This window comes from Apteryx rowi, unplaced genomic scaffold (assembly GCF_003343035.1).
Source record: "Apteryx rowi isolate R43461 unplaced genomic scaffold, aptRow1 scaffold_893, whole genome shotgun sequence".
In the NCBI taxonomy this organism is placed as follows: Eukaryota; Metazoa; Chordata; class Aves; order Apterygiformes; family Apterygidae; genus Apteryx; species Apteryx rowi.
Window position 1 is genome coordinate 59,145 of NW_020451197.1, and position 26,846 is coordinate 85,990.

Genomic DNA, 26,846 nt, shown 5'->3' on the forward strand with positions numbered 1-26,846 from the left:
CATGATTATTTTTCATGATTGCTTGCATTCAGTGCATGAACTCAATAGCATTCTTTATAGTAATGTGCTATAAAGGCAGTCTTGAAACCTTGAAGTTGAGTTCATAGTAGTTGCTTCAGCAGGTGGCAGAGATAAAGGAATTTGTGAGTATCTGCTCTGCTGAAATGTGTTGGAAAAGGGCACTCCATAAAATTTAAAGGCAAGACAGAATCCTGAATTATCTGAGCTTTTTGAGTACTGGTATTTTTATAAATAATCTTTATAATATTTTGCTGATCTTGCAGTCTAGCAAGCCTTGCCGTATTAAAATATATTACCAAGAAAAAAAATCAATCTTGGGTTTTACATTTTCCTATAGAATTTCTATAGGATTTAGCAAGGTTTTAATATTTACTGTGTCCTCTGGTTGTAAAACTTTCCTGTTCAGTAAGTACTTGGCAGGGCGACATACGGGGCAGTACTTCTGCAGCAGAACGAGTGACTGGGGCTGTCAGGTGACTGTAGCGCCCCGGCAGCTGTCTGCGTTGCGGCCGGTGCCTTGCTGCCTGCTGCCTCCCCAGCGCCTGTTATTTATCAGGCTCTTAAACGATCAAGCAGCTTTCAGCACTGGCGAGGTTCAGGGACGAGACTATGCTTCAGGTCTTTTGGGTGATCCAATGGGAATCGCACTGATCTGGTGTTTAGCTCTGATCCTTATCAAATGGATTACTTCTAAGGTAGGCTGTTGTATTATTATGTTTGGACTAAATGGCTTTAAGTAGCCTGAGAGAAAACAAATCATTAAGAACTTCTCTTTGCAAGTGCTTAGTTTTACTTTTTTAACTCTGATCTGTTTTGGAAATATTCACAACGTAATACTGTGTTTCTTAAATGTTCATACATGACTCCCTATGCTCAATTTAGGAGGATTTTTTCTTTTCTTGAAGTGTGAAGAGTGTGTAGTAGCAGTGCCAGGTAGGAGACTGAGAAAAGTGATCTGAAATGGCTTCTGAATGACAGGGGCTTTGTTTGCCGCCTTTCCTAGGAAATCTTCAATTTTGTAGCAGTTTAGAGGCTTTGTGAAAACAAGGGAAAACAATTTTAAACCAAGTGAGAATAACACCAATGAGAGTGTGTTGCTTCCTGGACAGGATATCCTTTTTTGTATGGTTGGTTTCAGGGTTACGGGAATGGAAATACCAGTTTTGTTTGCTTAGGTGAAATACCAGCTACTTCTCTTACTTTGCAGTCTTTCAATGTTAGGTGCTCGTGTTGTGGAAAATGTGTGCTTATGGTAGACAAAATTAGGAGTTTGTACTGTATCGTTCTAAAGACTGTAAGGGACTCACATAATTTATATTATAGTAGTAAATGTAGTTGACATTAGTGTCTGGAGAGAGACCATTCTCTTTGCAGAGTAGCCCACTGCCCAAGCTGGAGTTGATACTAAAAGGCGTAATAACTTTGTTTAGGATTGTGAGGGAAAGCTGGAATCATTGGAGAGAAGGAGGGAAACTGAAAAAAAAAAAAACAGAGTTCAGGTACTTAGCTTTTTTGTTTTTACTTGTATACAGAATTTTAACAGTTTTGTACAATTAATAAGAGTGTGAACAGATGTGAATTTGCATTTATTGTGAAAATGAGCTTTGCCAGGTATCTGTGCCCATACTCTTCAGTGAGTACCAATAGCACAGTCCTAAAATTGCTAAAAGCAAAACCAGGCAGATTTACTTGCTAGTAATTGTGATACCTTCGTCACATCAAGAAAAAGACCAGAATACGTTAATAAATGTTCAATTGTGACTGAAGGCAAATCCTGATTACCAAAGTTTTACAACTGGTGTGCTAGCCTAGTATGTCACCTGCATTTTACTAGTATAGTTTTTTTAACTTTACAGAGAAAGCCAACTTAAGAATTATGTCTGTAATTTAATTTGTAAAATTTTGTAAGTGGGGAAAAATTAGCAGTTCTAGGTAGCTGATAGTACAATTAAGCATAAAAACCTCTGTTATTTATTGTTGTGTTTTTAAGTACGCTGAGGACTGTTTCTTTTGAAGAACTGTTTTTTGTTGCCTTCACCCAGTCATCCCACGATACTATTGCTTTTGTGTCGTCCTTCCATCCTGACTTAGTGTCTAAAGATAATGCCCCTGTATTTTTTAGTCTTCACTTAAGTCGTTTACTTTTTTTTGACTATACTATACTTTTCTGATCAGTATTCAAGCTTTTGTTTTGTATATTTTTGGTCAGTCTAGTAGTTTTTATGATAATAAAACTTTGGGTAAATCTTCTGATGCTGTACGCTACATTTATGGGTGTACAAGAGAAAATAGTGATACCAACTTTTAAAGATATTTGATAGATAGATAGATATAACTACTGTCATTCAAACAATACCTGAGTTTATCAATGATTGTCTTCCATCTTGGGGGACTGATGATATGAAACAGCTTTATACAGAAAAAAATATTAAAATTATGACACTCAAAAATTTTGTATGTACACACACAAAGCTAATGTTGGTGCTGATTTACATGGCATTCCAGAAATTAAATATATTTTCTTATCTCTAGTTTGATAGGAATCATGTTAAATGACAATTTCACTTTTGAAATACAATAATATAGAAATCCAGTCTAATTAGTTTCTCATTGTGAGGGCTTATAGTTGATAAACTGTCTTATACAGAATCTTAAATTGTATTCAGATGTATGTACTTGATGCAGCGTAGTTAGAAAATTGCAATTGCTGTAACAGCTTCTCCAAACTTGGTCTCATTTTCTCCTTCTGTGAACAGTTGGTGTCTTTGATTGTCTGGCAAATAACTTAGAAAAGTCAAACAAGTAAAAATATCCAACTAGTTGTTTTTCTGTCCTATGATAACTTTCTTTTTTTCTCCAGTATCTGAATAAACAACTGAGTTACACTCCACCAAAAAGCATAGATTGTTTAATCCTAATGGGAAGCAGTGAATTTTGAAGGTTGGCCGCTTTATCAATTTCTTCGTGCTGTTACAGAATGAAACGAGGAGTTGCTTTGCTTGACGGTCTGAATGCTGGCTAGCTGACATTTGCCAAAATTAACTGCTTAACAGTAATCCTGGTGCTCTGCTCTGGACTGGATTAGGAAGTCATTGTGATAAAAATGATATCAATGGAAACTTTTCTGTTTGGTTTGAACAGCAGCAGGTGCTCTGTTTCCAAGTGTTATATGTATATGCTATACTGCCTAGTATCACTGAAGTGGCTTCCCTTTGAAGACATATCTATGTGTTATTTTGGCGTGTAATTTTTATTGAATGGCCTTTAATTTCCTATACTATTGTGAAAAGATTTTTCCAAAAAGAACTGACTTCACATTTCTGTTAGTAGATGCTCCTTTTGCCAATTTTTGGGGAGTACTTTTATCATTGTATTTCTTACGCCATTAATGGATCTTTCACCTTATTTTGAACTTCCTCCATTCCCGTTCCATAAAGATATGATAAACATAGGAGAAATGAAGGCTTTTCTTCCTTTGTCCTTTGGAAGAATAAATGCCACTCTGATGTGAAGTTGAGATTTAAGATGAGGTTTACAAGGAGGAAGTCCAGTGCACCCAGTTCTTTGACTTCCAAATCCTCTTTTTGACATCCGTCTTCGGTGCAGAAGCAAAACAGCCCACCCAGCTCAGAGTTTTGTACTTGTGTGTGGAAAGGATTGGAGGGGTAAAAACCTCACCAAACCATTTGAGGAATTTATTGAATCACTTTGAGGACAACAGATATTCCCACAGGGTCAAGTTATCCTTGTGCTTGAAAAGGGAATCTGTATGAACACATTAAAATTGAGCCCTGCTTGAGCACAAGTAATTCTCTCTGCCTGGTGCAATGAGGCTTGTTTGAGATTTGCGCAGAGAGTCAAGGACAAGTGTGCCCTTACAGTTGTCAATAGATACAAAGCTTTAGGTAGACCAAAAAGGTGATAGAGCTCTAGAAATCCCATTTTACTCTAAGGGAATTCACGTTACTTATGAAATGGAGGAAAGTTGGTAAAGAGAAAAGGTAATTTTGGTAGAATAATTTGACATAAGTTTGGACTTAAGGATTGACTTTCTATAAACATAATAGGAGTTAGACTTTCTTGGTTGAGAGCTGAGACTGACTAATTCAGCCCAACTCAGAGTGCTCGTGTGCTTTTTGAAGGGCCATAAGTCAGATTGTGTCCTTTAGGTTTTTAGCCAGAGGTTTCTAAAGGTTGATACAGCCTATGCTACAGTCATCCTGACTGTATAAGTAAGGTCAATGTTTAGTATTATAAGCCTGATACCTTAGTGTAGGCTACAGAGAGTAGGCCTCTCATTAATAATGAGGGAGGACTCATTTTTGATGGTCATCAAGGGTAGAATCCGGGTGATTAAATTCTTTGAACTGTTACATACTTTACAGAAAATTTGTTTTTTCAAAACCTGTTTGCCCTTCCACTTACAAATTTGCTGCACGGGCCAGCTCACGTATCAGTAGAAGCTGCAGTATTGAATCTGTTCGATTTATAGAGATTGAAAAGTTGAACCTGAGCACAATTAATGAACCACAATCAGGGTAGATTAAATGACTTCTCTTTTTTCCTTTTGCGAGCTGGTGCATTTTTCTGGAATAGCGTGGGGTAGTGTAGTGTAGATATGCTGACAGTATAATTTAAAGCAGTAAAATTGGTGGTATACTTCAACCTGCAGTACATCATCTGGTATAGCCTGTTAGCTATTGGGAACGTGAGCTGACATAAAGTGATCCATGGCCGGATGAGCACAGTGTTGTTTTAGTTATCTACCTATCACAAGTTGCTAAAACCTCTGAACCATTAGCTCCCTCCTTGATCTCCACCTGCTCCCCCAGTACTGCCAGCTCCCCCAACCTCACCCCTGTGCCTGCTCTGAGGGTGTGATGTCTGGCTACCCCCCCCCACCCCCCCACCCTGTATCTTTCCCTCCATGGAACTTGCTAATAGGTGTTTTCTTTATCCAACTATTTTATTTAACAGTGTTTGTATGAGTTAAATATCTTTAGGACCTCTACCCTTTTAGCAACATTAGCTGAAATTGTCCTATTGCTTTTAAAGATTTATTAGTGAGGCTTACACAATAAATTACCTCTCTTTTTTCTTAGGAAACCAAGCTTTGAAAGATGCTTTTAAAAGATTATTATGAAATCTTTAGATCAAAAGATTCTTATGAGATCTTTTAGAGTCCTTGCAGAACTAAATGTTGTATAAACGAGTGGGTTACATTTTAAAAAATATGCTAAGATATTTGATATCATACATGGATTTATCATTTTAGCTAGCAAATAATATTTTCGAACTAACACATCAAAAGGGATTTCTTTTTCACTTGATTTTCACGTATTGTTTTCCTTCTTGGAAACTCCTGTTCCAGTTGGGTATGGTTCTTCCATCTGCATGTGTGCTGAGCTTTCTCCTGTATTAGATTACAGAACTGTGCTGGCCATGTCCAGAAATCTATGTGATAGACAGGTGCAAACTGCAAGATAGCACTAAATTACATTACTGATTGTCCCTAGTCAGTGATACAAAGTGTACCAGGCTACTGAAAATACATTTGGTTGAAATGCACTGAAATGCAAAGATAGGTTATAGGAAGAAATTTGAAAATGTTAGTGGGAAATCAGCATCATTTTCTGACTGAGGAGTTGTATTGCTGACTTTTCCGTCGGGACAGGCGCATTGCTGTGAGAAATGCTGTACAAACATATTTCAAGGGAAGGATTATTTGCATGGTTTATGATCTTTCAAGGAAATGCAGAACAAAAGTGAAGACAGCATGAAAGTGCTGTACAAGTAGTTCTTCCTTATAATCTTTACAACACCTAGTATAATTGGACCCATCTGGAGTTAGGTCTTTGGCCATTTCTGTAATTAAAAATTAGGCTTACCTTTGGAAAAACTTCTCTGACTTCAAGAGTAATTTTTTTTTTCTTGTTTTAACATGAAAAATATTAAACCAATTACGTGTAACTTCTGGGCTTGGAGTCTAACATGTTGTCGGTTGTGCAAATCATACTGATAGAGGTTATTAATCTCTAGTCTTTCTGTGTGTGTGCATTCAGTTTACTTTATAGGTAGATGCATATAAGTGATCCCCCTCACCCTGACTGATTTATTCCTTGTGTTCCCCTCCAGGGTGGCTTTGGTCTGCTGTTCTTACTGTGTGTGTGTGTGTGTGTGTGCGCGTGTGTGTGTGTGCGCGCGTGCAACAACCAGCCACATGGCCGCCTGGGGCATCAGTAGTGTCCTTGATGTAAATAAGCATATTAGATAAGAAAAAGTCACAACAGTTTTTACAAAAATTTTGTAGTACTTTGAAGAACAGATGTTGCAGACTGGCAAAATTGAAGTCAGGTTGTGAAGGTGATCCTCCAACCCTAGGGTTAAGAAATAACGTAGGTGGAGGCTATAGGCCATAGGATGACAAGTAGCAAAAGACAGAGAAAATAGAGCAAGGAAAGCAAAGGAAAGAAGAAAAAGGCAGCTAGCTGAGAGCTACGTTGTGCAGAGCTTTGAAGACTATATAAGTTGAAATTAATGTTAGAGATGATGAAGGGAAGAGTAAAATTAGTCAAATAAATGTAAGCGTATTTTTCAGTTGCCAGCAATGCAGATGATCTTGTGTTTTCATTTTACGCTGACAGAAGGAGATGTGGAGTTGAGCAAGAGGTTGTCATGTTTTGTAAGCGGAAAATAAATTGTATCGTGGTTTTTCATACAGCCTTATGACGCACGAGGCCAGTGTTGTGTAACTGGGAGAACATTCCCCCAGTTTTTAGCTATTACAGGACCAGTTTCCCATGCTCATGGGCAGCTTCTTGAATTATAACTATTACAGCATTAGCTTAAAATATATGGAACTATAAGGAATATTGTGTGTAGATAAGAAATACGTCCTATTTGGGAGTCTCTGTGTCCTGCGCAGATATTTTGATAGTTCTTAAAGACTTTTATTGTCAAATGTGAAATACCACTTTCTCTCTTGTTTTAAAATACCTGTACATATTACCTCCAGCTTTAATGGTACCTTGATTTGCCTACAGAAAGTACTGGGTGGAGTGGAAGTTGCATGTGCCAGCCAAGTCCTGCCCTTGCAGAATAGACCCTGAATTCCTAGGAGAGCAGTTAAGGTGTCATTCAAGTTCTTTTACTTCTTTTTAAAGCAATTTCAGCTTTGAAAGAAGAAAACACCCCATGGGTAGAAGTAAATAAATCGATTAGGAACTGCAAATATTTAAGAATTACATTCTAGAAAGTCATGAGGAGCATATTTTTGCATCTGCTTAATCTTGTTTTGTGTTGTTTTTATTATGGGAAATGATTGAGGAGCATCTGAAAAGAAATGTCTGTGGGTATTATTTCCACACACATTACTACTAGACCTGTTTCTCGTAACTTCTTTGCTATCAGTTCCTGTCCTTCCTTTGTCACCCCTATAACATCCTGAAACAAAATCAGACTATATATTTGAAGGATGCACCACCTTTCAAAATTAATTTTGATAATTAAATTGGAAATGGAYAATTGATACTATATTCTGTTTTAGCTTAATTTAAAAATGAATCAGTTTTAACTGGCATAAAATATACTCACTTATTTTTGTTTGTTTTTTGTAGAGACGTGGAGCAATTTCCTATGACAGCTCTGATCAGACTGCGTTGTACATTCGTATGCTAGGTAAGCATACCTGTTTCTATATTGTAAAGTTCTGACATTTGTGACTGTTTTAAGATTATTGTTTATTATATTTAAATATTTATATATTGTAATCTTAAACATATCTTTGTCTTTCTCCTGGATAATATTTTGGTTAGATTCTGTAGAAGTTTCTTGTTTCTTTTTGTGTTGATTTGGGTATTTTTGGTTTGTTTGGCTTTTTTTTTTTTAATTGACCATTGCATCTGATATCTTTCTCCTATATATATAAAAGCTATGGTTCTAGTAATTAATCTTGTAATTAGTTTCCCCAGTGACTCTAATTTAGGGTGAGACTCATTATTAGAAAAATTTGTGTTTGAGTAAGAACTTACTTTAATAAAATACATTGTCGCTGTTAAACGTATATTGACAATATCATGGCATGCATTCATTATATTGCAATGGTGTTCATCCTTTATTCATGATGGATCTTTATTTCTGTTATGGAACTTTTTATCACCTCTGTGTGGTGTTCTTCTAGTTAAAACTGTATAGCTTAGAGAACAGTATGTGAGAATTACCATGTACTTTGAAAAATATCAGTACTGAAACTATGAAATGCTCAAGGTATTTTTTAAATAATGATATGGTTTGAAATGATACTTCTCTTATTAGTTCTCAAAGATAACTTGAGAAGGGAAAGGCAGCCTGACAGGGCCAGTATTTAGCAGCTAGTAGAATGTTTCCAGAGTAGTAGTTAGATGAAAAGTAAAGTCTGATTAAAAGGGAAAGGACAGGATTGGGAGGAGCAATCGTCAGAGACCCTCTGCAGTCCTGAGTGCCCAGCGGAAGGAGCTGAGGTTAGGGACTGAGAAGAGGGAGATGCAGAGCTCTTGCCGGTCTGGCTGCTGTGCGAGGCAGGTACTGCTCCTCTTCTGGAGGCTGCTGTTGGCGCTGGTGGTGTGAAGGACTGTGTGAACACGCTGTGTCCGTTTCACTGCAAAAGCACGGTACTTAGTTTAAGTGACCATCAGCTACGATTTTGTGAAGGCTTGCGTGTCTCACGCAGCTCAGTGAACATAAATAGCTAGTGACTGTAATTTCTTAACCTGCTCCAAGAGGATCAGCGTGAATACATCTTTCTGTGGCCAGATTTTCTTCAATTTAGTTGTATAGTGTGCATATCAGGAAGAGTCCCCAGAAATTCATAGCTGTGTTCTCTCTATGAATTCATGGTCATAAGCTATACATATATGTATGCATACATGTGTATATATATAAATTTATAGTCATAAGCTATAGATGTAGGCATGCACATGTGTATGTAAAAATACATGTGCATATGTGTGTGTGTGTATATATATATCAAAAAAATTGACTTAGCCTCTTACATTTTTGTTTTTCAATTATTTGTTCTTTTAAGTTTGTGAAGTTAATACTATAGGACTGACTGTCCASTAAAGAATTTTTGATATGAGAATGTAATTACTTTAGAGACTTGTTAAGTGGAGATGGATGGAAAATGCTGGCTTCCAAATGTTTATCGAAAAAGGTGCTAATTCAATTGTTTTTCTGGTTAGAGGTAGGTTTATTTTGTTTTCAAAAGTCAAAATAACTTTTTTTCAATCATCCTTTTTGCAGGATGAATAGTAGAGTTCTCCAAAATGTGATTGTTTTTTCTGCTCTAGTCATAAGAGTGAGAAAGTAAATTCAGGTCTGAAGTAGTTTGTTCCTTGATTTTGTGATTCTCGTTTTTTAACTAAGTTTATTTTGTGCTGTAAGTAGGAACCCCCCCCAATTTTCTGCTTCAGAATCATAGAAATTGAGTACTTCTTATCTCCCAACAAGGGAAATATGTATTAAGTTCCTTAAAAAGCTTTGATATGCTTGAATTAAAGGTACTGTAAGTATTTGTTTTATCAGGTACTGTAAGTATATAGTTTTTATCACTTTAATCTGCTAATGATAAAAGGACAGCTTGTAAGAAAATAATTCTTAGTATGTGGGGAGAAGGATCTGATTTCTGTTTCTTTTGCTGTTTTGGGAGTTTAAATTAGTTGTATTATGAAGTAAGTGAGCGTTTGATTTCTGCTGGAAAGTTTTGCAATAATGCTCAAGTAAATCTAAAGGAAAGCACAGCCTAACTTTCTGTGGTTCTTCGTATATATAATCAACTGAGGAAAAAATCTATTTTGTTTTGAAATCTTTCTTTGTTAACTGTTTGAATAGGCAGAACTGGAATATATTCAGAAAGCGTGTATGCAAAGATATTGAATAAGTTGAATCTTCACTTATTCTTTAATTGGAATTAACTTTAGGCTATGTGATTTGAACTTATTATGAACAGTATAACTTGCTGGTATTCTTGTTTAATAATGCTAGCAGTTCAGAGATAGTAGGTCTTGAAAAGAGTTGACCTTTTCTAGCTTCTGCTGGAGGGAGGAGGGTACAAACAAGCAAACAAAAAATTGCTCATTAGATGTTTGAATCAATATGTTAAATCCATATTATTTTCTCACTTGTTAGCAATCACTTTGTATTCCAAATGTTAACTGCACTATACTGTACAAGTTAGCAACTATTTACAGATTTCTTTTATTATGATTGTATTTATAAATGGACTGTAAAAAAGACCGGCCTGAAAGCTGAACAGTTGGATACATAATTATGCTGAAGAGTTCTTTCAGAGTAGATTCAAAAGCACATATATTTGATTGGAATTTTTTTGGTGAGAATTAGGAAATGTTGCATTTCCCATACAGCGCTGTGAGGCTCTTTCCTGTAGTGCGCTGCAGCAGCCTAAGCTGTGGGAAATCCTCAGCCGTAACTTAACGGAAAGTTAGGCACAGTCATGAGAGGTTTACCTTTTACTTGATCTGTCATTATTCCAAACAGACTAAATCTACTAATAAAGTGTACCTGAATAAGGTGTACAATTTAGCAGACCAGAAATGTAAGACTAAGGTAACCTAGGACACCTCCCTCTGGCTCTGTTTAGTTGCACTTGTTTAGTTGCACTCTATTTAGTTGCATACTTTACAGTTTTGCTGCGTGTTTAAATGGGAATCTAATGGAAGCTCATTTGCACCAAGTAAGTAAAAATTACTGTGGTATGGCAGGGTTTTCGGGTTCAACTTGAAAGATCAAATTTTAGGGGCATACAAAATAAGCAACAAACTCTTAACTGTCTATCAGTGTCAATATAAGCAAACAGTGTTGACTCTAATGACTCCTCTCTCATAACCCATTCCTAAAATGTGTCTTCAGCCATTCCTAAGTGACTGACTTACTATTTTAAAATATAGATACAGATGCAGCATTGTAGAATTGTTCTTGTAAGATCTTGGAAGGAATAATATATCTGCATCTCCTCAGTCAGCTGCTACCCTCGGCGACTAGGAGGAATTCTCCAGATTTCTTATAGGTACTTCTGTGGAATTGTAGCACTTTCTTCTTTCTCTCTGCTTTTCTGATTTTTTTTTTTTTTCTTTGTGTTGCCTGAAAGTTTTGCTGCTGTGTGTGGGCTGGAAAAAGTGGGGCACTGACTGCCTGTCTTAGTGAGCGTGCGCTTAACTAAAGTGGGAGCCTTGCACCCTGTTTGTAGGCATCTTGATCAGAACAGAAATTTGAACAGAGAGCAGTGGAGGCAAACAAATGTGTATTACAGGTACACGCACTGCTCTGGTAGCAGTTATTACATTGTATTCCTTTTGCTTTAATTCCGGTATGCTCAGCTGACCTGTCCTCTGTTTCTCCGAGAAATTTAGTCTGAACTTAACCTGTGAAGCTAGTGATTCTTTCTGGAAATCCTGCTCTTCGCAACTTCATGGCTTTGACTTAAGCGTGGGCGGTTTAGCCYGAGGTGACTGCGGTAATTCCTGCTGCCAGCTGCCCGCCGTGCTCCCTGAGGTCTCTGCCCCCTCTCCGCAGCTGCCGCCTTGTTGCCGCTTCAGGCCAGGATATTAGGGTAGCCGGAAGTACGTGCTGGGTAACCTTATTGTGCAGGGATGTCAGCCGTGGCCCTGCAGCTGCCTCGCAAGCCTCAGAGCTGCCCTTGCAGCGTGGGCAGGGCTCTGAGAGGGGCGTAGAAACCGAACAAGCTGCCTCCAGGTAAGTTTGGCTGAAGCCTGCTTGCAGTTGTACCTGTGAACCTCCGTCTTATGGTCCTCTTGGCATTATTTATTCATCCCTCAGATGAGTTTCTCCCTTTGTCGCCTTTCTCTTCAAACAGCAAGCAATCCCGGTCCCGCAGGGCTAGTGCAGAAAAAAATCATAGCTGAATGCGCAACCCACAGAGATTTTGTCGCATCTGTGCACAAAATCAGATTTTGAAATGAAGGCTTCACCTTTTTTGTTCTTCTCAAGAGGGTAAACTTTATCTTTCTCTTCTTAATTTTTTGGATTCACTGAAACTCTCCAGGAGAATAAAATTAAATTCTGGAAGTCTGCTGTCATTAAGATGGTGGATTTGAATTTGTTCCCTTAAGAAAATGCAGGAACTATTTCAGGGACTCCAATTTGATTTTTAGTAGAAATGTTACCTTTTTGTCCAACATGACTGAGTTGTAAACTTCACATTAAGTGGCTAAATAAGAGACATTTAAGATAAAAACTGTGAAGCAGATAGTTGCCTTTCTTAGGTCAAATCTGCTAATTTTTTGGATATATCAACTTTCTGCTCCACCAAGGAAGTATTTCCTATAAGCAAACAGAGCTATCTGATGATTTCAAAAGATTCTGTAACACCTTTGAGATCTTAAAAAAGGCCTAAATAAATAAAAGTTTTTTGTAACTTCTCTTTAGGTATTAAATTTAATTATCTTTTCACTTACTAAAATAATAATTTGGCCTTGGTGCTGTTTTAAGAAATTACATAATAGTATCCTTTTATTGGATAAAAGTAGTTTTGAATCTGAAGTCTTTTATGCCTTTCTTTTTAAAGTTGTCTGTGATGATAAACGTGTTTCTTTTGTAAGATTAAATTCTGTGTCATTTACCAGGCGCATGATTACAAAATCTTGTGCAGGATTTCTCAAGCAAATTAGTGTGAATATGTGATGTTCTGTGCAAAACCAGTAAAGTGGATGCATCTGGGGCATATTGATATTTGCAGATTAAATCAGCTGGACAGTGGATGCATACTGATGGCCCAGGATTTCTGTTTTGGGCTTAGCTGCACATGTGGGGTAGAGTTACTCTCACTGTGCTGCAGCATAGCGCGTGATTTCAGCATGTGCGAATGTGCAGTCAGTTTGATGCTATTCCTTTTTATGCTTCTGTACGTGTTAGAAATCCCAGACGTGATGTACGATGTCTTCAAATTCCACCTGAATAGATTTTTTCCAGCCTTTTTTTTTTTTTCCTGAAATCTTGAACACTGCAGTAGTGATACACAGGGATAATGGCGATAGGTCTTCTGCCTTCCTGTCGGGCCAACAGGAACTTTTGTTTGCTGAGACAAATTCCAGTCCTGCGGAAGTATTATCTTTTTCCAGAATTCCAGAATAGTTCCAAATGTATTCTAAAATGTCACCTATTGTGAAGAACTCAATTCTTAAAAAAAAATCCATTTTCTACCACAACCAAGGAGAGAGAATTTTGTTAACAACTAATGAAAATAATTTGCTTTCCTTTGCTGAGAACTTTTTACTTCATACATATGCAAGTAAGTCATTTAATTTTACCTGAGTCTTACTACTATCACCTCTTTTCATTATCTGCTGTCTGCATTTTTAGTATGTCATTTCTTCTCTTGGTTAACTATTCCTGTAAATACATATTTTTATAATTCCAGTCAAATGCAGTTTATATAGTTGCACTTCTGCATTTTACTTATAGTCAAGTTTTTGTTTGTTTTCCTACTCAAAATCCACTACACTGTGGTCATTTCAAGAGAAATAGGCACACTGTTATTCTGGCTGCGCTATTAGACTAGGCCCTAGGAAATTAAAGATCAGAACAAAATTTTCTGGGTATCACTTGTCAGATAAACCTCTCTTGTTTTTGTTATTTATGTATTTTTTGCTGAACTGTCTCCTTATTTTCCTGGCTTTTTCTATTCTTGACACTTCGAACAAATAAATTGTTCACCAAAACCACAGTTGTACATTGATTTACAAAAGTTATGTCATCTTTCCTGTCAAAAATTAAACAAATACTCAACTAAAAAGCTAAATATTCAGCTAAAACTCCCTTTATTTATTTATTTTCCTCAGTGCAGCTGGGGGACTGAAAGATCTGTCAGTAACACAATCTGTAGTTATGACTAATTTGGCAGATAAATATAAGTTAAGAGTGATGAATAAGGTAAAGTTGTATTTTCCCACATGTAAACTAATACTTTCATACACAGCTACTAATTCAGTCACCTCTCGTTTTCCAAAATTTCCTCCCTCTTCCTTTTTATTCATTATTTTGTAAATAATATTTGCCAGTTGTCTTTGTGCCTGACCAGAAGAGTTCTACAAATTGCTGCCTCTGTATTGTCTATAACAAGAGAAGCCTCTTGCACGCTGCTCGCACCAGTGCTTGAAAGCTTTAGAATTTGATACATTGTCAGTGATCCAGAAAATAACTTTTATAGATAGTAATTGGGTTACTTACACTTGCAGCTCTGTTAAGTTTTTCACTTTCAAAAAACAAAAGAAGGAGCAAGTGAAAACCACATACATTTGCTATGTTTTTACTGATATGAAATGTTATGATATACAGGGAACCCCGAGTCTATTTATCTTTTGTGTTACTTCCAGTGTGCCTCACAAGATAACATTCATGTGAAGTGTGTCACTGTAGATATGTCTGTGTTTATAGATACCTATCTCTAGAAACATATCTGTTAAGTGTTAAAAGTATTTCACAAATATTTGGGACGGTATCTTCAGCTCTTCTAACTTACCTTGTCTGCTCTTTGTTTTGGTGATGTGCTTTAGCGTTACAGATTAACAAGTTGGAGAAGAAAAGAAAAAAGCAGTTTCAACATATTAGAATAGTTGCTGGAAATGAAATAATTGTATTTTTCTTTTGTTCTCACAAATTCAGTCTCAGTTCCTTGCATTAAATGCTTAGTTTTGATTCATATTAAAATTGCTGTGTTCAAGAAGTATAATAGAAATTTCACAGATAGAAACAAGAACATTTTAACCTGTTAAATTTGACTTTGAGTTGAGGGGGAGGGAATCCTATGTATTTGATCCTGAGGGATTTGCCCAAATTTGTAATTGCTAAAGGATTTCAAGCAAAAGCTTTTAATCAAAGTGAACTACTTGTATTAATGCATACAAATAACTAATGAAAGAACACTGATCAGCTTTCAGTTGGTAAAATGCATAAGTAGAAATCGGCAAGCATGGTAAAAGATTCAGGTTAAAGCTAATTGCAGTGAAAAATAGTTTTATAAAATTTTAATACTGAGTTTTGGTATTTTAATAGGCTCTTGTGTAATATTCAAACAGCTGAGCACAAGTAAGTAAATGCTAGTGGAAAATGTTTTATTTTGTAATATAAAACCATGTTATAACTAGCTTATTTGCTAAAAGCTACCATTTCTAGAAGCCGAATCTTTTTTGTATTACACAACTGTTAGTGTTTTATGTGTGTTACTGAGGAACAAATCAACTTTTAATGTTCTTGTTTACTGTCATATTAAGGTGCATTTTTACCATACTGGTGTAGCAAGCTGTTCCTAATTTCATCTGAATGCTTATCACTTGCTTTTGGCAACGTATGCTTAGGCAGGAGAGATTTTGACACAAAAAAAAAAAAAAAAAAAAAAAAGCATGCAATTGCATGTTTAACGAGTCTTCAAACTTTGTTTTGAACTTCACCTTTAAATCAAAAAGCATTGAAATAGGCCTATTGTTTGAATAACCCTACTCCATTAAGTACATGAGTCTTTACCCCTCCAGGCTATGTTCATTTGCATTTTATCTCTGCCACTCTTCCACACTTGTATTTCACTCTTGACCCTGTTTCTAGGAGATGTGCGAGTAAGAAGTCGGGCAGGATTTGAAACAGAGAGAAGAGGTTCTCATCCATACATTGATTTCCGTATTTTTCACTGTAAGTATTTAAAAGCAGATAAATGACAAATAAACAAAGGCTTCCATTAATTTTAACTACCGAGCCTCTAAAAATAAAGTTAGCTGCTTATKTACCAAGACCATTTTTATACTTCTTAGGAAAATCTTTCATGCTACTTAATTACCCAAAAATAGAATAGTAAAATCATCACTGCTAAATTTTTGTTTCTAAAAATAGAGTTTAAACTCTGATTTATAGAATTTAGACCTGAGTCCCTATGGAAATGAAGACTGTCCTATATACAACTACTGATGTGTGTGAATACTTACTTGGAAGACGCAATCTGTTGAGAGGAATACTTTCCTGCTTTTACAGAGCAGCAGAAGGACTTGCTGCAGGATGATGTTTGAAGAGAATTGCAGTAGATCTCAATATTCTTATCCAGATAATAATCACTTAAGCTTATGTTTACTCAAACATATAGTTAGGACTTAAACTTTTCAGAGGTAGACAAATATAAAATAAAGATTAAAGTGTTATAAGAAGACAGCAGACTTTAAATTTTATTAATTATGTGCTTTAGGAAACACTTTTTCTCAGAGAAGTGTTACAATAAGAATTTGTTGGATAATTTCACTTTTTCAGTACATCTATATTGTTATAACTAAATATGCCAGTACTACTTGTAATATAAATGCTGCAGTAACCACAACACCTGAATAGGCAGCAAAAGTGCAGGTGTTTAAATCTTATTTTAATGATGCCATTAACATTCATGTATTAACTGTCATCTTAGCATATCTATACCAACATTACTTGTATCAGTACAATTCTGAATATTCTGAATGCAATGGAGAGATGTAGAAAGAGTATTTCATGGTAACAAGTGTGGTTGTTGTAAATACCTTACGAATAAAAATGAGTGGCAGAAACTATGATAATTAATATTCTGATCTTAACTGAAGTTATTCATTTTTAAAGTAGATCATGACTTAAATGTAAAATTTAAACTCTTAGTTTCTTCAAAAAGTTAAAAATAAAATAGGTGAGAAAACAAAGTTTGAAGAGTGTGATATACTGAATTTTTCAATAAGGAGGATAAGGATTCTGTCTAACGCAGTCCTTTCAGCAGCTTGTAATTCTATTGAGTATAGTAAAATACTCTTTAGAAACAGCATGCAATTTATGAATTATATCAGGAAAAAATTGACAAACGTATGTGACATTTCATGCTGATACAGGAAAATAGGTGTCAAATGAATTGTATATATTAAAAAGCAGTCATGTATGATATTATTACCATTGTCAAATTAACTGTATTTTTTATGGTGCTCATCATGTTATTTCCATTCTGATAGCTGTCCATCAGGCAAATCATGACTAGTAAGGAAAAGGATTTCTCACACCCTTTCTTCGTGCCTCTACTTGTTCAGGCATAGGCACCAACTTTTAGCAACATCAACTGTGGTTTCTTATGACAGCAAGGAATGTTGCTAGGAGGCCCAAAAATTCTTTGGCTCTAACTTTTCTCCTGAGTCAGCTGCTGTGGCAGTTTTCAGAGTGGCCATGTTATAGCCATATTTTCTGTGCCTCAGGATTGTGGCCAGTTGCAGTGTTACTCTTTCACTTCAGACTGCTGCTACTTGTAGAGAGTTTCTTTCACCCCTTATCCCACCCAACACGAGAAGCCATAAATGTAAGATTGTCTATTCATTTGCAGAAATAGTAAAAAAACAAAAGCAAACAACCGCATATCGAAACCAGTAAAATCTTTTCTTTCTCTCTGCAATGCTAATTTAGTCCTGATAGGAGATTCCTTAACTGTTTTAAGCAGAAGAGTTTTAGTACTTTACTATCAGCCTGGAAGGAGAGAGGAGTTGTGAGACTCGGATTTGACCTCATTCTTAGGATCCTTATTTTTGTCCTTTGGTAACTCCAGAAGGATTTTGCACATAAAACTAAATGGCTGAAAAATGTTCACCTGCATGAGCAATAGACAGCATGTGAGCAGAGCCAGCCAGCTTGCCATTTCTTTGCTTGGAGCAAAACCTGGACTGTAAGGGGTTTCTTCTGCAGCTGAAGCAGCCTGAAGCATCTGAATGCTTTCTTTTTTTTCCCATGACTTCTGAATACTGACCATCAGTAATGCATGGATATGCTTCTTTCATGGCGTTTGTAAAGTTTCACTATAACTTTCTTCTGCTGTTGACCAGCTTTATTCTGCGATTCTAAAAATTTTGCAATGGTCATTGCTTACTTATTTTCCAGATCACTAATATGTATTAAATACACTGGTTATTGTTCACAGTGCTGGAGCATTATTGCCATTTTGTGTTTTGCTTAGCCAGTTTGTCATTTTGCCCTATTTTCTCTTTCTCTCAATGACATTTTTGAAGAACTGCAAAGCCTTTCAGGAAGTCCAGCTAATAAACTGTTGACCAGTTCTCTTTTTCCAGTATTTCTTTAATAGGCTCTTAATCCAATGTTTTATTGATAGGTTTGAAGAGTAATTAATTTTAAAGTCATTATTTATTTTCAAAAAGCTGCTTTTTTTCTGTGAAATAATCATTTATGTTTCACAGTTCTGTCTTTATTTGCAACTTCAACTGCTGTTGCCAATTACCAAAGTAAAGTTTGTTAACGTTTGGTTCTTAGGATCACTTCTGTTTCTTCTTAAGGATTGAGAGCTCAGTGTCTGTATTTTTCCTCCCATTTCTGCATTTCATTCCAGAATTCCATAAATGGCACATGAATATTCAAGTTCCAAAATTAGTTAGGATTCCCAACCATAACTCCTTTTTAGGAAATTAGGTTTTAAAATGATTACTGGAAAAAAGTCTCTTTTTCTTGTTGGAGATAGTAGTATGAGAGTCAAATATGAGGACAGTTAAATCCAAAATTTGTCTGATAATCAGACTAACTTTGGGCTGTAATTTTCCTTTTACCATATCCACTATTCCAGAAGCCACATTTTGATATGTCATTGCAGGAACTAACCAGAAGGAATAGCTCAATAAGCAGGTTTTGTTTGAACAGGACTGCATGCTGCTGAATGGGGAAAATCAGGATTGTATTCTTCATGTTGGTTGGTAGATGGTTAATATTGGGACATCAATTAGTAGTTATCTGTTACCGTAGACTGTAGATTATGTCTGTTTTGGATGTTGGCATAAGCTCAGTTTACTAGCTAAAAGTCACCTTTTGTGGAGAGAAGAGAGCAGCCACATAACTCTCTTCCTCAGAAGTAACCTTTTACTTTTAATATAATGTTCTGTTTTTCTTCAGTGACTATACTTTTTTTTTTTTTTTTTAACATTTGCATCGTAAATTGCATGCACTTTAATATTTCATTGAGTTGAAGTTAGAGCACTGGATCTACCTTGTACTCCTCAGGTAACAAGGAGAGAGTTTGGCAGTTTACTGTCTGACAGCCCATCATGTACTCTTTGGTTATTTGAAAAAACGATTGCAGTGGTTATGACCATTCTTGTTCTCTGCAGATTTATAAACAGACTACACCTAACGTGATTATGTTTAATTTTTTTTTTTTACATTACTTAAGACATAGATAAAAATTCAGTCTGGATTCTTTTGACAGATTATATTGATAAAATACTAATGCAAAACAAAATCTTTGCCAGAAGGATTGATAAATGATAGCATATGAATGTTCTCTGTTTTCAGAAATAGCAAACTGGAAATAAAATTTTAGGATTTGTTTTCTTGCTATTGAAAGGTTATCAGTAATGTCTATTGTTGTTATATATGTGCTTAAAAAAAACCCCACCCAAATCTCTTGTTGATTAGGTTTGTGAAGATTTTCTAGCATGCAAAAACAAAAGAATATGTAATGTGCCCCATCACTCACTGTTTCACCTGCAAAAAATTCAGCTGAAATGCTCAGTGGTGTCTGGGTTACGGCAGTATGTTAAAATGAGGAAATGAAGCCAGAAGATCCTAAAATGAAGAATTAAAATAAAGAATGGGAAAAAAAATTGGGGAAGTGTCTAGTGCAGATGCAGCTTAAATTAATACTTTTAAACTTGTTGCCTTTTAGGGAAAGGTTGTTGGATATTGCCTGGAAGAACTGTATAAAAACACATACTTAAGTCGTGTGGAGAGGAAACATTTTCTCTTCTTGCCTTTCCTGTTGTGCCTGCATCAGAGTAGATAAGACCTTGTCAAAAGGCTTTTGGAATTCCCTGGTACTGCTTGTGTCTGAACATACTCTTACCGGATGGTGGTGATGTTGCCGACACATGTGGCTCTACTTTCGGCTTTATAGGTAACTGAGTATGTCACATCTGTGAGTTAAAACATGTTAGCAATAAGAAGGGGGTTTTGAGTTAATCATTGCACAGTCAATCAGCAAGCATTTAGGAGTAATTCGGGTTTGAGTTGAATTGGTGCTAGCATACAGTACAGAGCTTCATCCTGGAGAGAAAACAATCTGATAGGAACTTAATTGAATTAGGTAGGGTTTTTTTTCTTCTTCTCCTTGGTTATGTTTGGAGCTTTTTTAGAGGAGAGAAGGAAAGAAAAGTTGAGTTTAGGTGACTTTCATTGGTGGCAGATAAATCTTATTTGTCCTAGAAACAACAATACAAACACGTGGAGAAATTGCAGAGTTTATTTCTGGTATAAAACATTCAGACTGCTTGCTTGGAAATTCCAGTTCACAGAACATTTTATCTACTATTTTGAGATCTGACAAACATGTCAGTATCTGCCGTTCACAATGTGATTTTGAACTTTCTCGTTCCTAGTGCACAGATCATTGAAAAAGGCTGGCCTTGGGCAGTGAAGTTAGACTTGGTTAAGATGAAAGGCCAGAGGTCAAATAAGAAAGAAGAAGGGTTCATTTCCAGTCCAAGTTCATTACCTTAAACAGTTTGGGATATCTTTGTGTAACAGCACCCAGTTGTGCTTTTGAATGTGCCCTCTAGAGGCTGGGATAAAATGAGTGTCATCCAGATGAAGCTGGATGCCCTGTTTTGTTTCAATAAAATAGAGGAATGACCTAACAGACTTTCTTTAAGGGTAGCTGTTTTTCCTGTTCAGCTTTCTATTATAAAGAAAGCTGAATTTCATAATGAATAAAATCATGCAAGAAGATTTTTGTGTGATCAGAGGTTGAATGAAGTACTCATTTCCCTCTGAAGATCCCAGCACTTAGGGGTGAAACGCTTATACTCAAGAGATTTCTCTAAAATTGCTGCCTTTCTGTGAAGGGTGCATTCTGAACTTCTCATCTAATTATTCATAATCTGGATTATTAAAATAATTTTCCTCCTCCATACGAGAGAAATTTTGACTTTCGTTTAGTGCAGTGAATGCAGTCATACGTGGGGAAGTCATAAAAACCTGTTCACAGAAAATGTTATAAATATAGCTCTGGCCAAAAAAAACCACAGCTAAGCTAAACTTGAAGCAAATATATCCTTGAACTTCGTTAAGGAAGATTTCAGGGCAAAAGCTTCCAATTAAGAATATGGGACAGGTGTGGGGGTTTTTTGTTTTTGTTTTTTTTCTGTTTTGCTTACCTAGATGACGATTTTTTTTTTCTACAAACTTCTTTTCAAATTTCTGTAAACCAGCATGTGTGCTTTGGAGTCTTGTACTAGTACAGTTCAGTGGTTTCTGGCTGAGGTAACTTTGACTGTGGAAGAAGACATGTGAAATAGCCACATTCTAGTTTTTTTCATTTTTTCTGAACCTCTCAAATGTGTTCTTCCTCGAAGTGGTTTATTTTATAAGTCTCTGGTTTTTTTGTGTTTTTTTTTTTATATGATGGACATCACTTTGGCATAAAATATGTGAGCATTCTTTTTTTTTTTCGTCTCTGCTCATGGTTAGACTTTTCTACTGATAGTTTTACAGCCCTTTAGAGGATCTTCTCCTTTGTCTGTCAACCACGATGTGTTACCCTCGAATTCTTCCATTTCTGGGGGAAAAAAGGCCAAAAGGGATTACTTGATGGTTTTGTGATTTCATCATCATAGGACTTGAGAATTTCAAAACACCGAAGAACTGTGTTTTCTTGGAAGATGTTAAGAAAAAAAATCTAGTGATGGTCTGCAATATTACCCTTACTTTGGGAAAAAAGTCGCTGAACCATTATCTGTCACAGTTGTCTGTTCTTTGAGAGCATCTGTATCTTGTTTGAAAATGGAGAGACTTCAGGATAACCTATCTTTGTGAGGCATATACATGTATTCTGATGTTGTTCCTCTAAATATTTTGCTTCAGTAGAGTTTTTTAGTTCAGACTATGCGGTTGTCAGCTACAGATATGCCTTGCCCAATGACTGGAGTCATGTCAAAGAAAATACTCAACTACAGGGTAGCTAGGGTTATGATTCAGTAAATTGGCAGGAGAAGAGTATGTCTTATAATACTATTTCCTAGTCTTATAATAATTGCAAAATGTTATGCATTTCAGTACAGGAGATTCATTTTTCCATTTGCTTAATTTTGTGTCCTTCCTTGGGAAAAGTTTACAGAGAGATTTAGAGGAGCTAAAATTCAAATGAATTGTAAGGATAGAGACCTTTTTCAGTATTTTCTTTACATTTTTGATAATGTATTATTTCAGGATTTTAATAGCATAAAATGACATTGGGGAACTGTCATTTAATTCATGCTAAAGTAGTATAATCCCTGCACATTGAATGATTTCTCTCAAATTAGCGCTGCTATAGGCAGAGGGATGGACCACAGGACTTCCAGAGGTCTCTTCTGACCTAAATTATTCCACTGTTCTGTGGATCTATAATTTGCTACTGTGATATCTCATTCTGTAAGATCCTTCAGGAAGGGAATTATCTTTGGTGGCAGTGGTGCCCGACAGTGGCCTTCAATGAGGGAAGATCTGTCGGTACCACCACAGTACCACTAGTGTTTCTTGAAATTTAACAATGTATTTTGGCTGATTCCAGTCAGACAGGAGACACTTGCACAGCCACATTTATTTCACTACTGTGTAATCCCTGGTGTAATTTCCACTGGTCATTATTATTAAAAAGGTGTGTATGAGTGTGTATGTATAAATACATATTTATGATACATTGAAAATAGAGTCCGCCTTCATAATTTTTTCTTTTAAGTAGAATTGGGATTATAGTGCCTTATATCCACGTTACCGAGGCTTCAGATAGAGCAATTCTAAGCAAGACAGGAAGTACAGTAAGGTAATTTAAACACTAGTAGTCTTTATTTATAACTTTAAAATCCTTACTGAATTTGTATTTTATAAATAAAGTTTTAGGGCATTCATTACTATACAGTCATATATAAAACCGCTTTAAAATGCAAATCACAAAAGTGAATAACTTTTAAAGAAGAGCTAAATAACAAGACTCTGAAATTTTTTTTAATATGCATTGATTTAATATAATAAATTTCCTTATGGTTTGGATGGGAATAGAGGTGAAATTAGAATGCTTATAGGTCCCTCTAGTGGTGTGAAATGGGAGAATAATACATTAAATTGTTCATAAATATAAAATGACTTGTATACTGGAAGGCCTTAGAAATACAGTTATAGTATTAAATATTTCTTTCAAATGTATATATTTAGAGGTGATGGGAACTTTCTGATATTACTCCAGGTTTGGTGGTAATACCTGCTCTGTGAAAATGATAGCAAAAAATAGTTAAGCAAATGTGTAGCTGGCTTATTATGGAAAGTTTGTAAGAAATTACTATTATGAAAAGAAAAAAGATTCCCTTTTGTTCATTTTTCTTCTTTCTTTAGAAGAGAAACGGCTCCTCTGGTGGACCTGTGCACCTTAAACTTCAATTCTCAGTTCAAACATACGATAAGAAAGGTCCATCCTCTCAAATATTCTTCTGTTAGTGGCAGTGATATCTAAGATACCCAGTTAAGCACTTTCTATTCATAATAGTAGTAAAGTTGAATAACTTCTATCATAGATAACTTCCTATTTACCTTTTTGAGCTGTAGCAGGGAAGAAACGCAAGGTAAAGTTCTTATCCTGGATAGCCTTGTTTTGAGCAGGAACCCATCTGAGGCTGAGGGTCTTGCTTTGCATTAAAAGAAAGTTGAAGTGTTTCACTAGGCTTTAAGGTTTTTTTATAATTAAAAAAAAAAAAAGTTGTCATTCTTCCTTTCATTATCATTCCTTACTATACAAAAGATGAAAAAAATTAAAAATTCTGAAAATATATCGATATATTATGCTTCCACAGGCAATGATTTTGACTTTTCTTTTCCCTATGTTTTGTATTTTTATTTGAGCATGAGAAAAGTAGGTATTTAATATTCCTGTGCAGTGCAATAAAATTGTTTTCCTTTAGCTCTTCATGAAATACAATACACCTAATAAAAGACTGGGGGTGGGAAAAGAGATTAAAATAGAATTGAAATCTGTTGCCTTAAGATAACTTCATTTGTTTTATTTTCTTTCGTGTTTATGCATAACATTAATTAAAATAGCTGAGATTTTTAAACAGAACAATTCCTTTTTATTTTAGAGACATTTTTTATCTCATACCAGCATCTCATTTAAGATGCTTAGAAACAAGAATGTAACCATTTTAATAAAAATAATTTTAATAAAATAATTTAAAAATACGTTGGATGATATTCCAACTTTAAGTAGGGAGTGAAGAATAAGAAAGGAAGAAAAATGTCCTAGTAGAGTTGCTACTGATGAGGCACAAAGATCTACGGTTTGTCTTCTGGTTCCTTGTGTCCAAGCCACTTCCAAATCTTGTAGCTTGCTTCTTAAGATTTTCAACATCCTTTATTTGCTTTCATTTCAGTTCTTAAGAGTGTAAAATGTCATATGTGTTTGTTTATTTTCTCCTGCTAGTTTGTCCTTAAACTGTCCTTAAACACTTGAGCATATGGTCAGTATTACACACTATAAAGGCATTTAGCACATTGAAAGCTCCAAAAAAAATGAAGGACATTGGGGGAAAATATTTTTATGAAGCACACTTTGTCTTAGCAAATGTAATGCACTCTTTACCTTCATCTTGCCATTATAGATATGTAATTGAACCTTGTTTTTTATAGGGTCTCTGAAATTAGAATCGAGTTTCATGAATCATGATAGAAGAGGTTAGGCAGACATCTTCTTATTAATCATGTATTTAAAGGGAATAAGTTTTCTGCTTGTGCTGGGAGGTAAATGCCAAGTTTTCATTGCACACTTGGCATCATTCAGTTTAGCAGTCATTCCCATGAACTTGCCTTTGCTGCTCTGACAGAACTTGGTTTTGGTATCCTTTGCACTAATTCTGTCTCTGAGGAAGACTGTAGGCATGGGCGCTGTCAGCATGTCGGCAGCTTACGAACCTCTTTCTTTGAAAGCTAGCTATTTTCTTTTTCAGCCTTCATTTTAAATTAATTGCCTGTCAAACCTCCACATCTGACTCACCTATCTTGAGTTGTCCTTAGCAAATATTTATCTGTTAAAGAGAATAATTCCCTTCGGGACTGGTGTAGTCTGCCTGAATCAGGTGTTCTGCAACTGCAGGATCTGGCAGGGCCGTATGAACATCTCTTTTCTCATTTGGAAGTTATGCTAATCATTGCAGATCTAAATGACAAGACAGCTTGACCAAGCTGTTATTATTTACATGCAAACTTGGGATATACATGTGGAATAAATAGTAATAGCAGCATTACTGCCCAGAAAGCTGGAATGAAGAGGGCTTTGTTCTTGCTTGTTTGTATTACACCTGCTGCAACAGTACTTTTTTTTAACCTGGAGGAGAAGAAGTAGGATTACTATGTAAGGGTAGTGGTTTCTGAACTGTACACATTGATGATTTATAGAATTAAAAAAAAATAAGATGAATATCTCATTAGTATGTTATGAAGTAAAGCAGGACTGTACTGCCCAATGATCACACTTTCTCTGTTGTGTGCTTTGCTGACTAAATCTATTGTTTTACTTGTGTTACCTATATCCTACTGCTCAAGTAAAGATTAAAGGGTGGCCTCTGTGATAGTGAGACTTAGTAGCATGACAATGGAAGTAGCTTCTTGTTAACTATAGATTTGTATAAGACTACTTATGATCAAGAAAAGCTGTTTTTATATTCAGAAGAGTACTGATTTTTCCTACTAACATGTTTTGTTTTGCTGAGATTTAGAATCTGGATTTTGTATTTGAACTTGGGGACTTCTTAGGTGGGTATCTTCTATTATTTCATTTCAAACCTTCAGTTCTGAAATTTGGATTTTAAGGGATTGGGTAAAAATTGGGTGGGCAGGGGAGATTCTTAGCTGAAACCTTCCTTCTAATAGCAGAGGCAGGTATATTGCGTTTCTTTTTTCCTCCCGTGTTCTGCAGGATTGGCTGTGTCTTATACTGTAACCTACTGACAACAAATTTGATTAGAAATATTGGTAGAGTAACGCAGCATGACAGAACCTATTTAGTTGCCTACTGGATGCGAGAATGTTGTTTTATAAGCAAACTTTTAACATGTGGTACACCGGTTTGCATAACTGTGATATATATGTATTGGTATCAGTGTCTTCAGAAGAAATGTCCTTGACCTTACTTGTGATGACTTGGAAAAAAATATTACATTTGAAGTTGTCTGTGTTCCCTCTTTGAAATGGATGGGAACTTTGACATCTTGGTAAACTGCCTGGTGCGTTTCAGGCATGTCTGAAAGATTATTCCAATTTTGGCAATATAATTACTGTTATTGCAGACTGTTAATGTGGAATGTCACTTCATTTTATTTGGTGTTGTATGTTACCGTAATTGATCTCAATTCTATTCAAAGACATTTTGTGAATGTAGACTGGAACTAATGTATTAATGAGAAGGTGTAAAGCAGTAAGTACATAGAAACTTTTGCTGGGATAAGAAATTTAATTGATAAAGTTTCACCTTAGCTAATGTGGAACCAAACTGCTCTTCCTGGAAGTCACTGAGGTTTTTAATTCAGTTTGTTAATAAGCTGTTCACTGAGTGGGCAGTCCTGGAATAACATGAGCCTTTGAGCTTTTCTTGCTCTTGTCTTTGATCTGTTTGGAAGGATCAGACCAGGACACGGAATTGGGACGCCACCTTGCGGATTCGGTCACTTGTTCTGCCGCTGTTGCCAGCCTTACAGCAAGTTGTAAAAGATGAAAAAATTCATCCATTCCAAAACTGCTTTTTTTTTTTTTTTTTTTTT

General features: G+C 35.8%; 1 protein-coding gene across 5 annotated transcripts in view; it reads left to right on the top strand.

Annotated features, from left to right (window-relative positions):
• The first annotated feature begins 527 nt into the window (after positions 1-527).
• Positions 528-26,846, top strand: part of PDE7A (phosphodiesterase 7A) — a 43,442-nt gene continuing 17,123 nt past the window's right edge. For 4 of the 5 annotated variants that reach the window (XM_026091028.1, XM_026091030.1, XM_026091032.1 and 1 more), the window contains exons 1-3: positions 528-716; positions 7,638-7,698; positions 15,634-15,717. In XM_026091028.1, coding sequence (XP_025946813.1) covers positions 657-716; positions 7,638-7,698; positions 15,634-15,717 — 205 coding nt within the window. In that variant the 5' untranslated portion in view covers positions 528-656. The remainder of the gene's footprint in view (positions 717-7,637; positions 7,699-15,633; positions 15,718-26,846) is intronic. The other variant, XM_026091029.1, reaches the window with a different exon arrangement.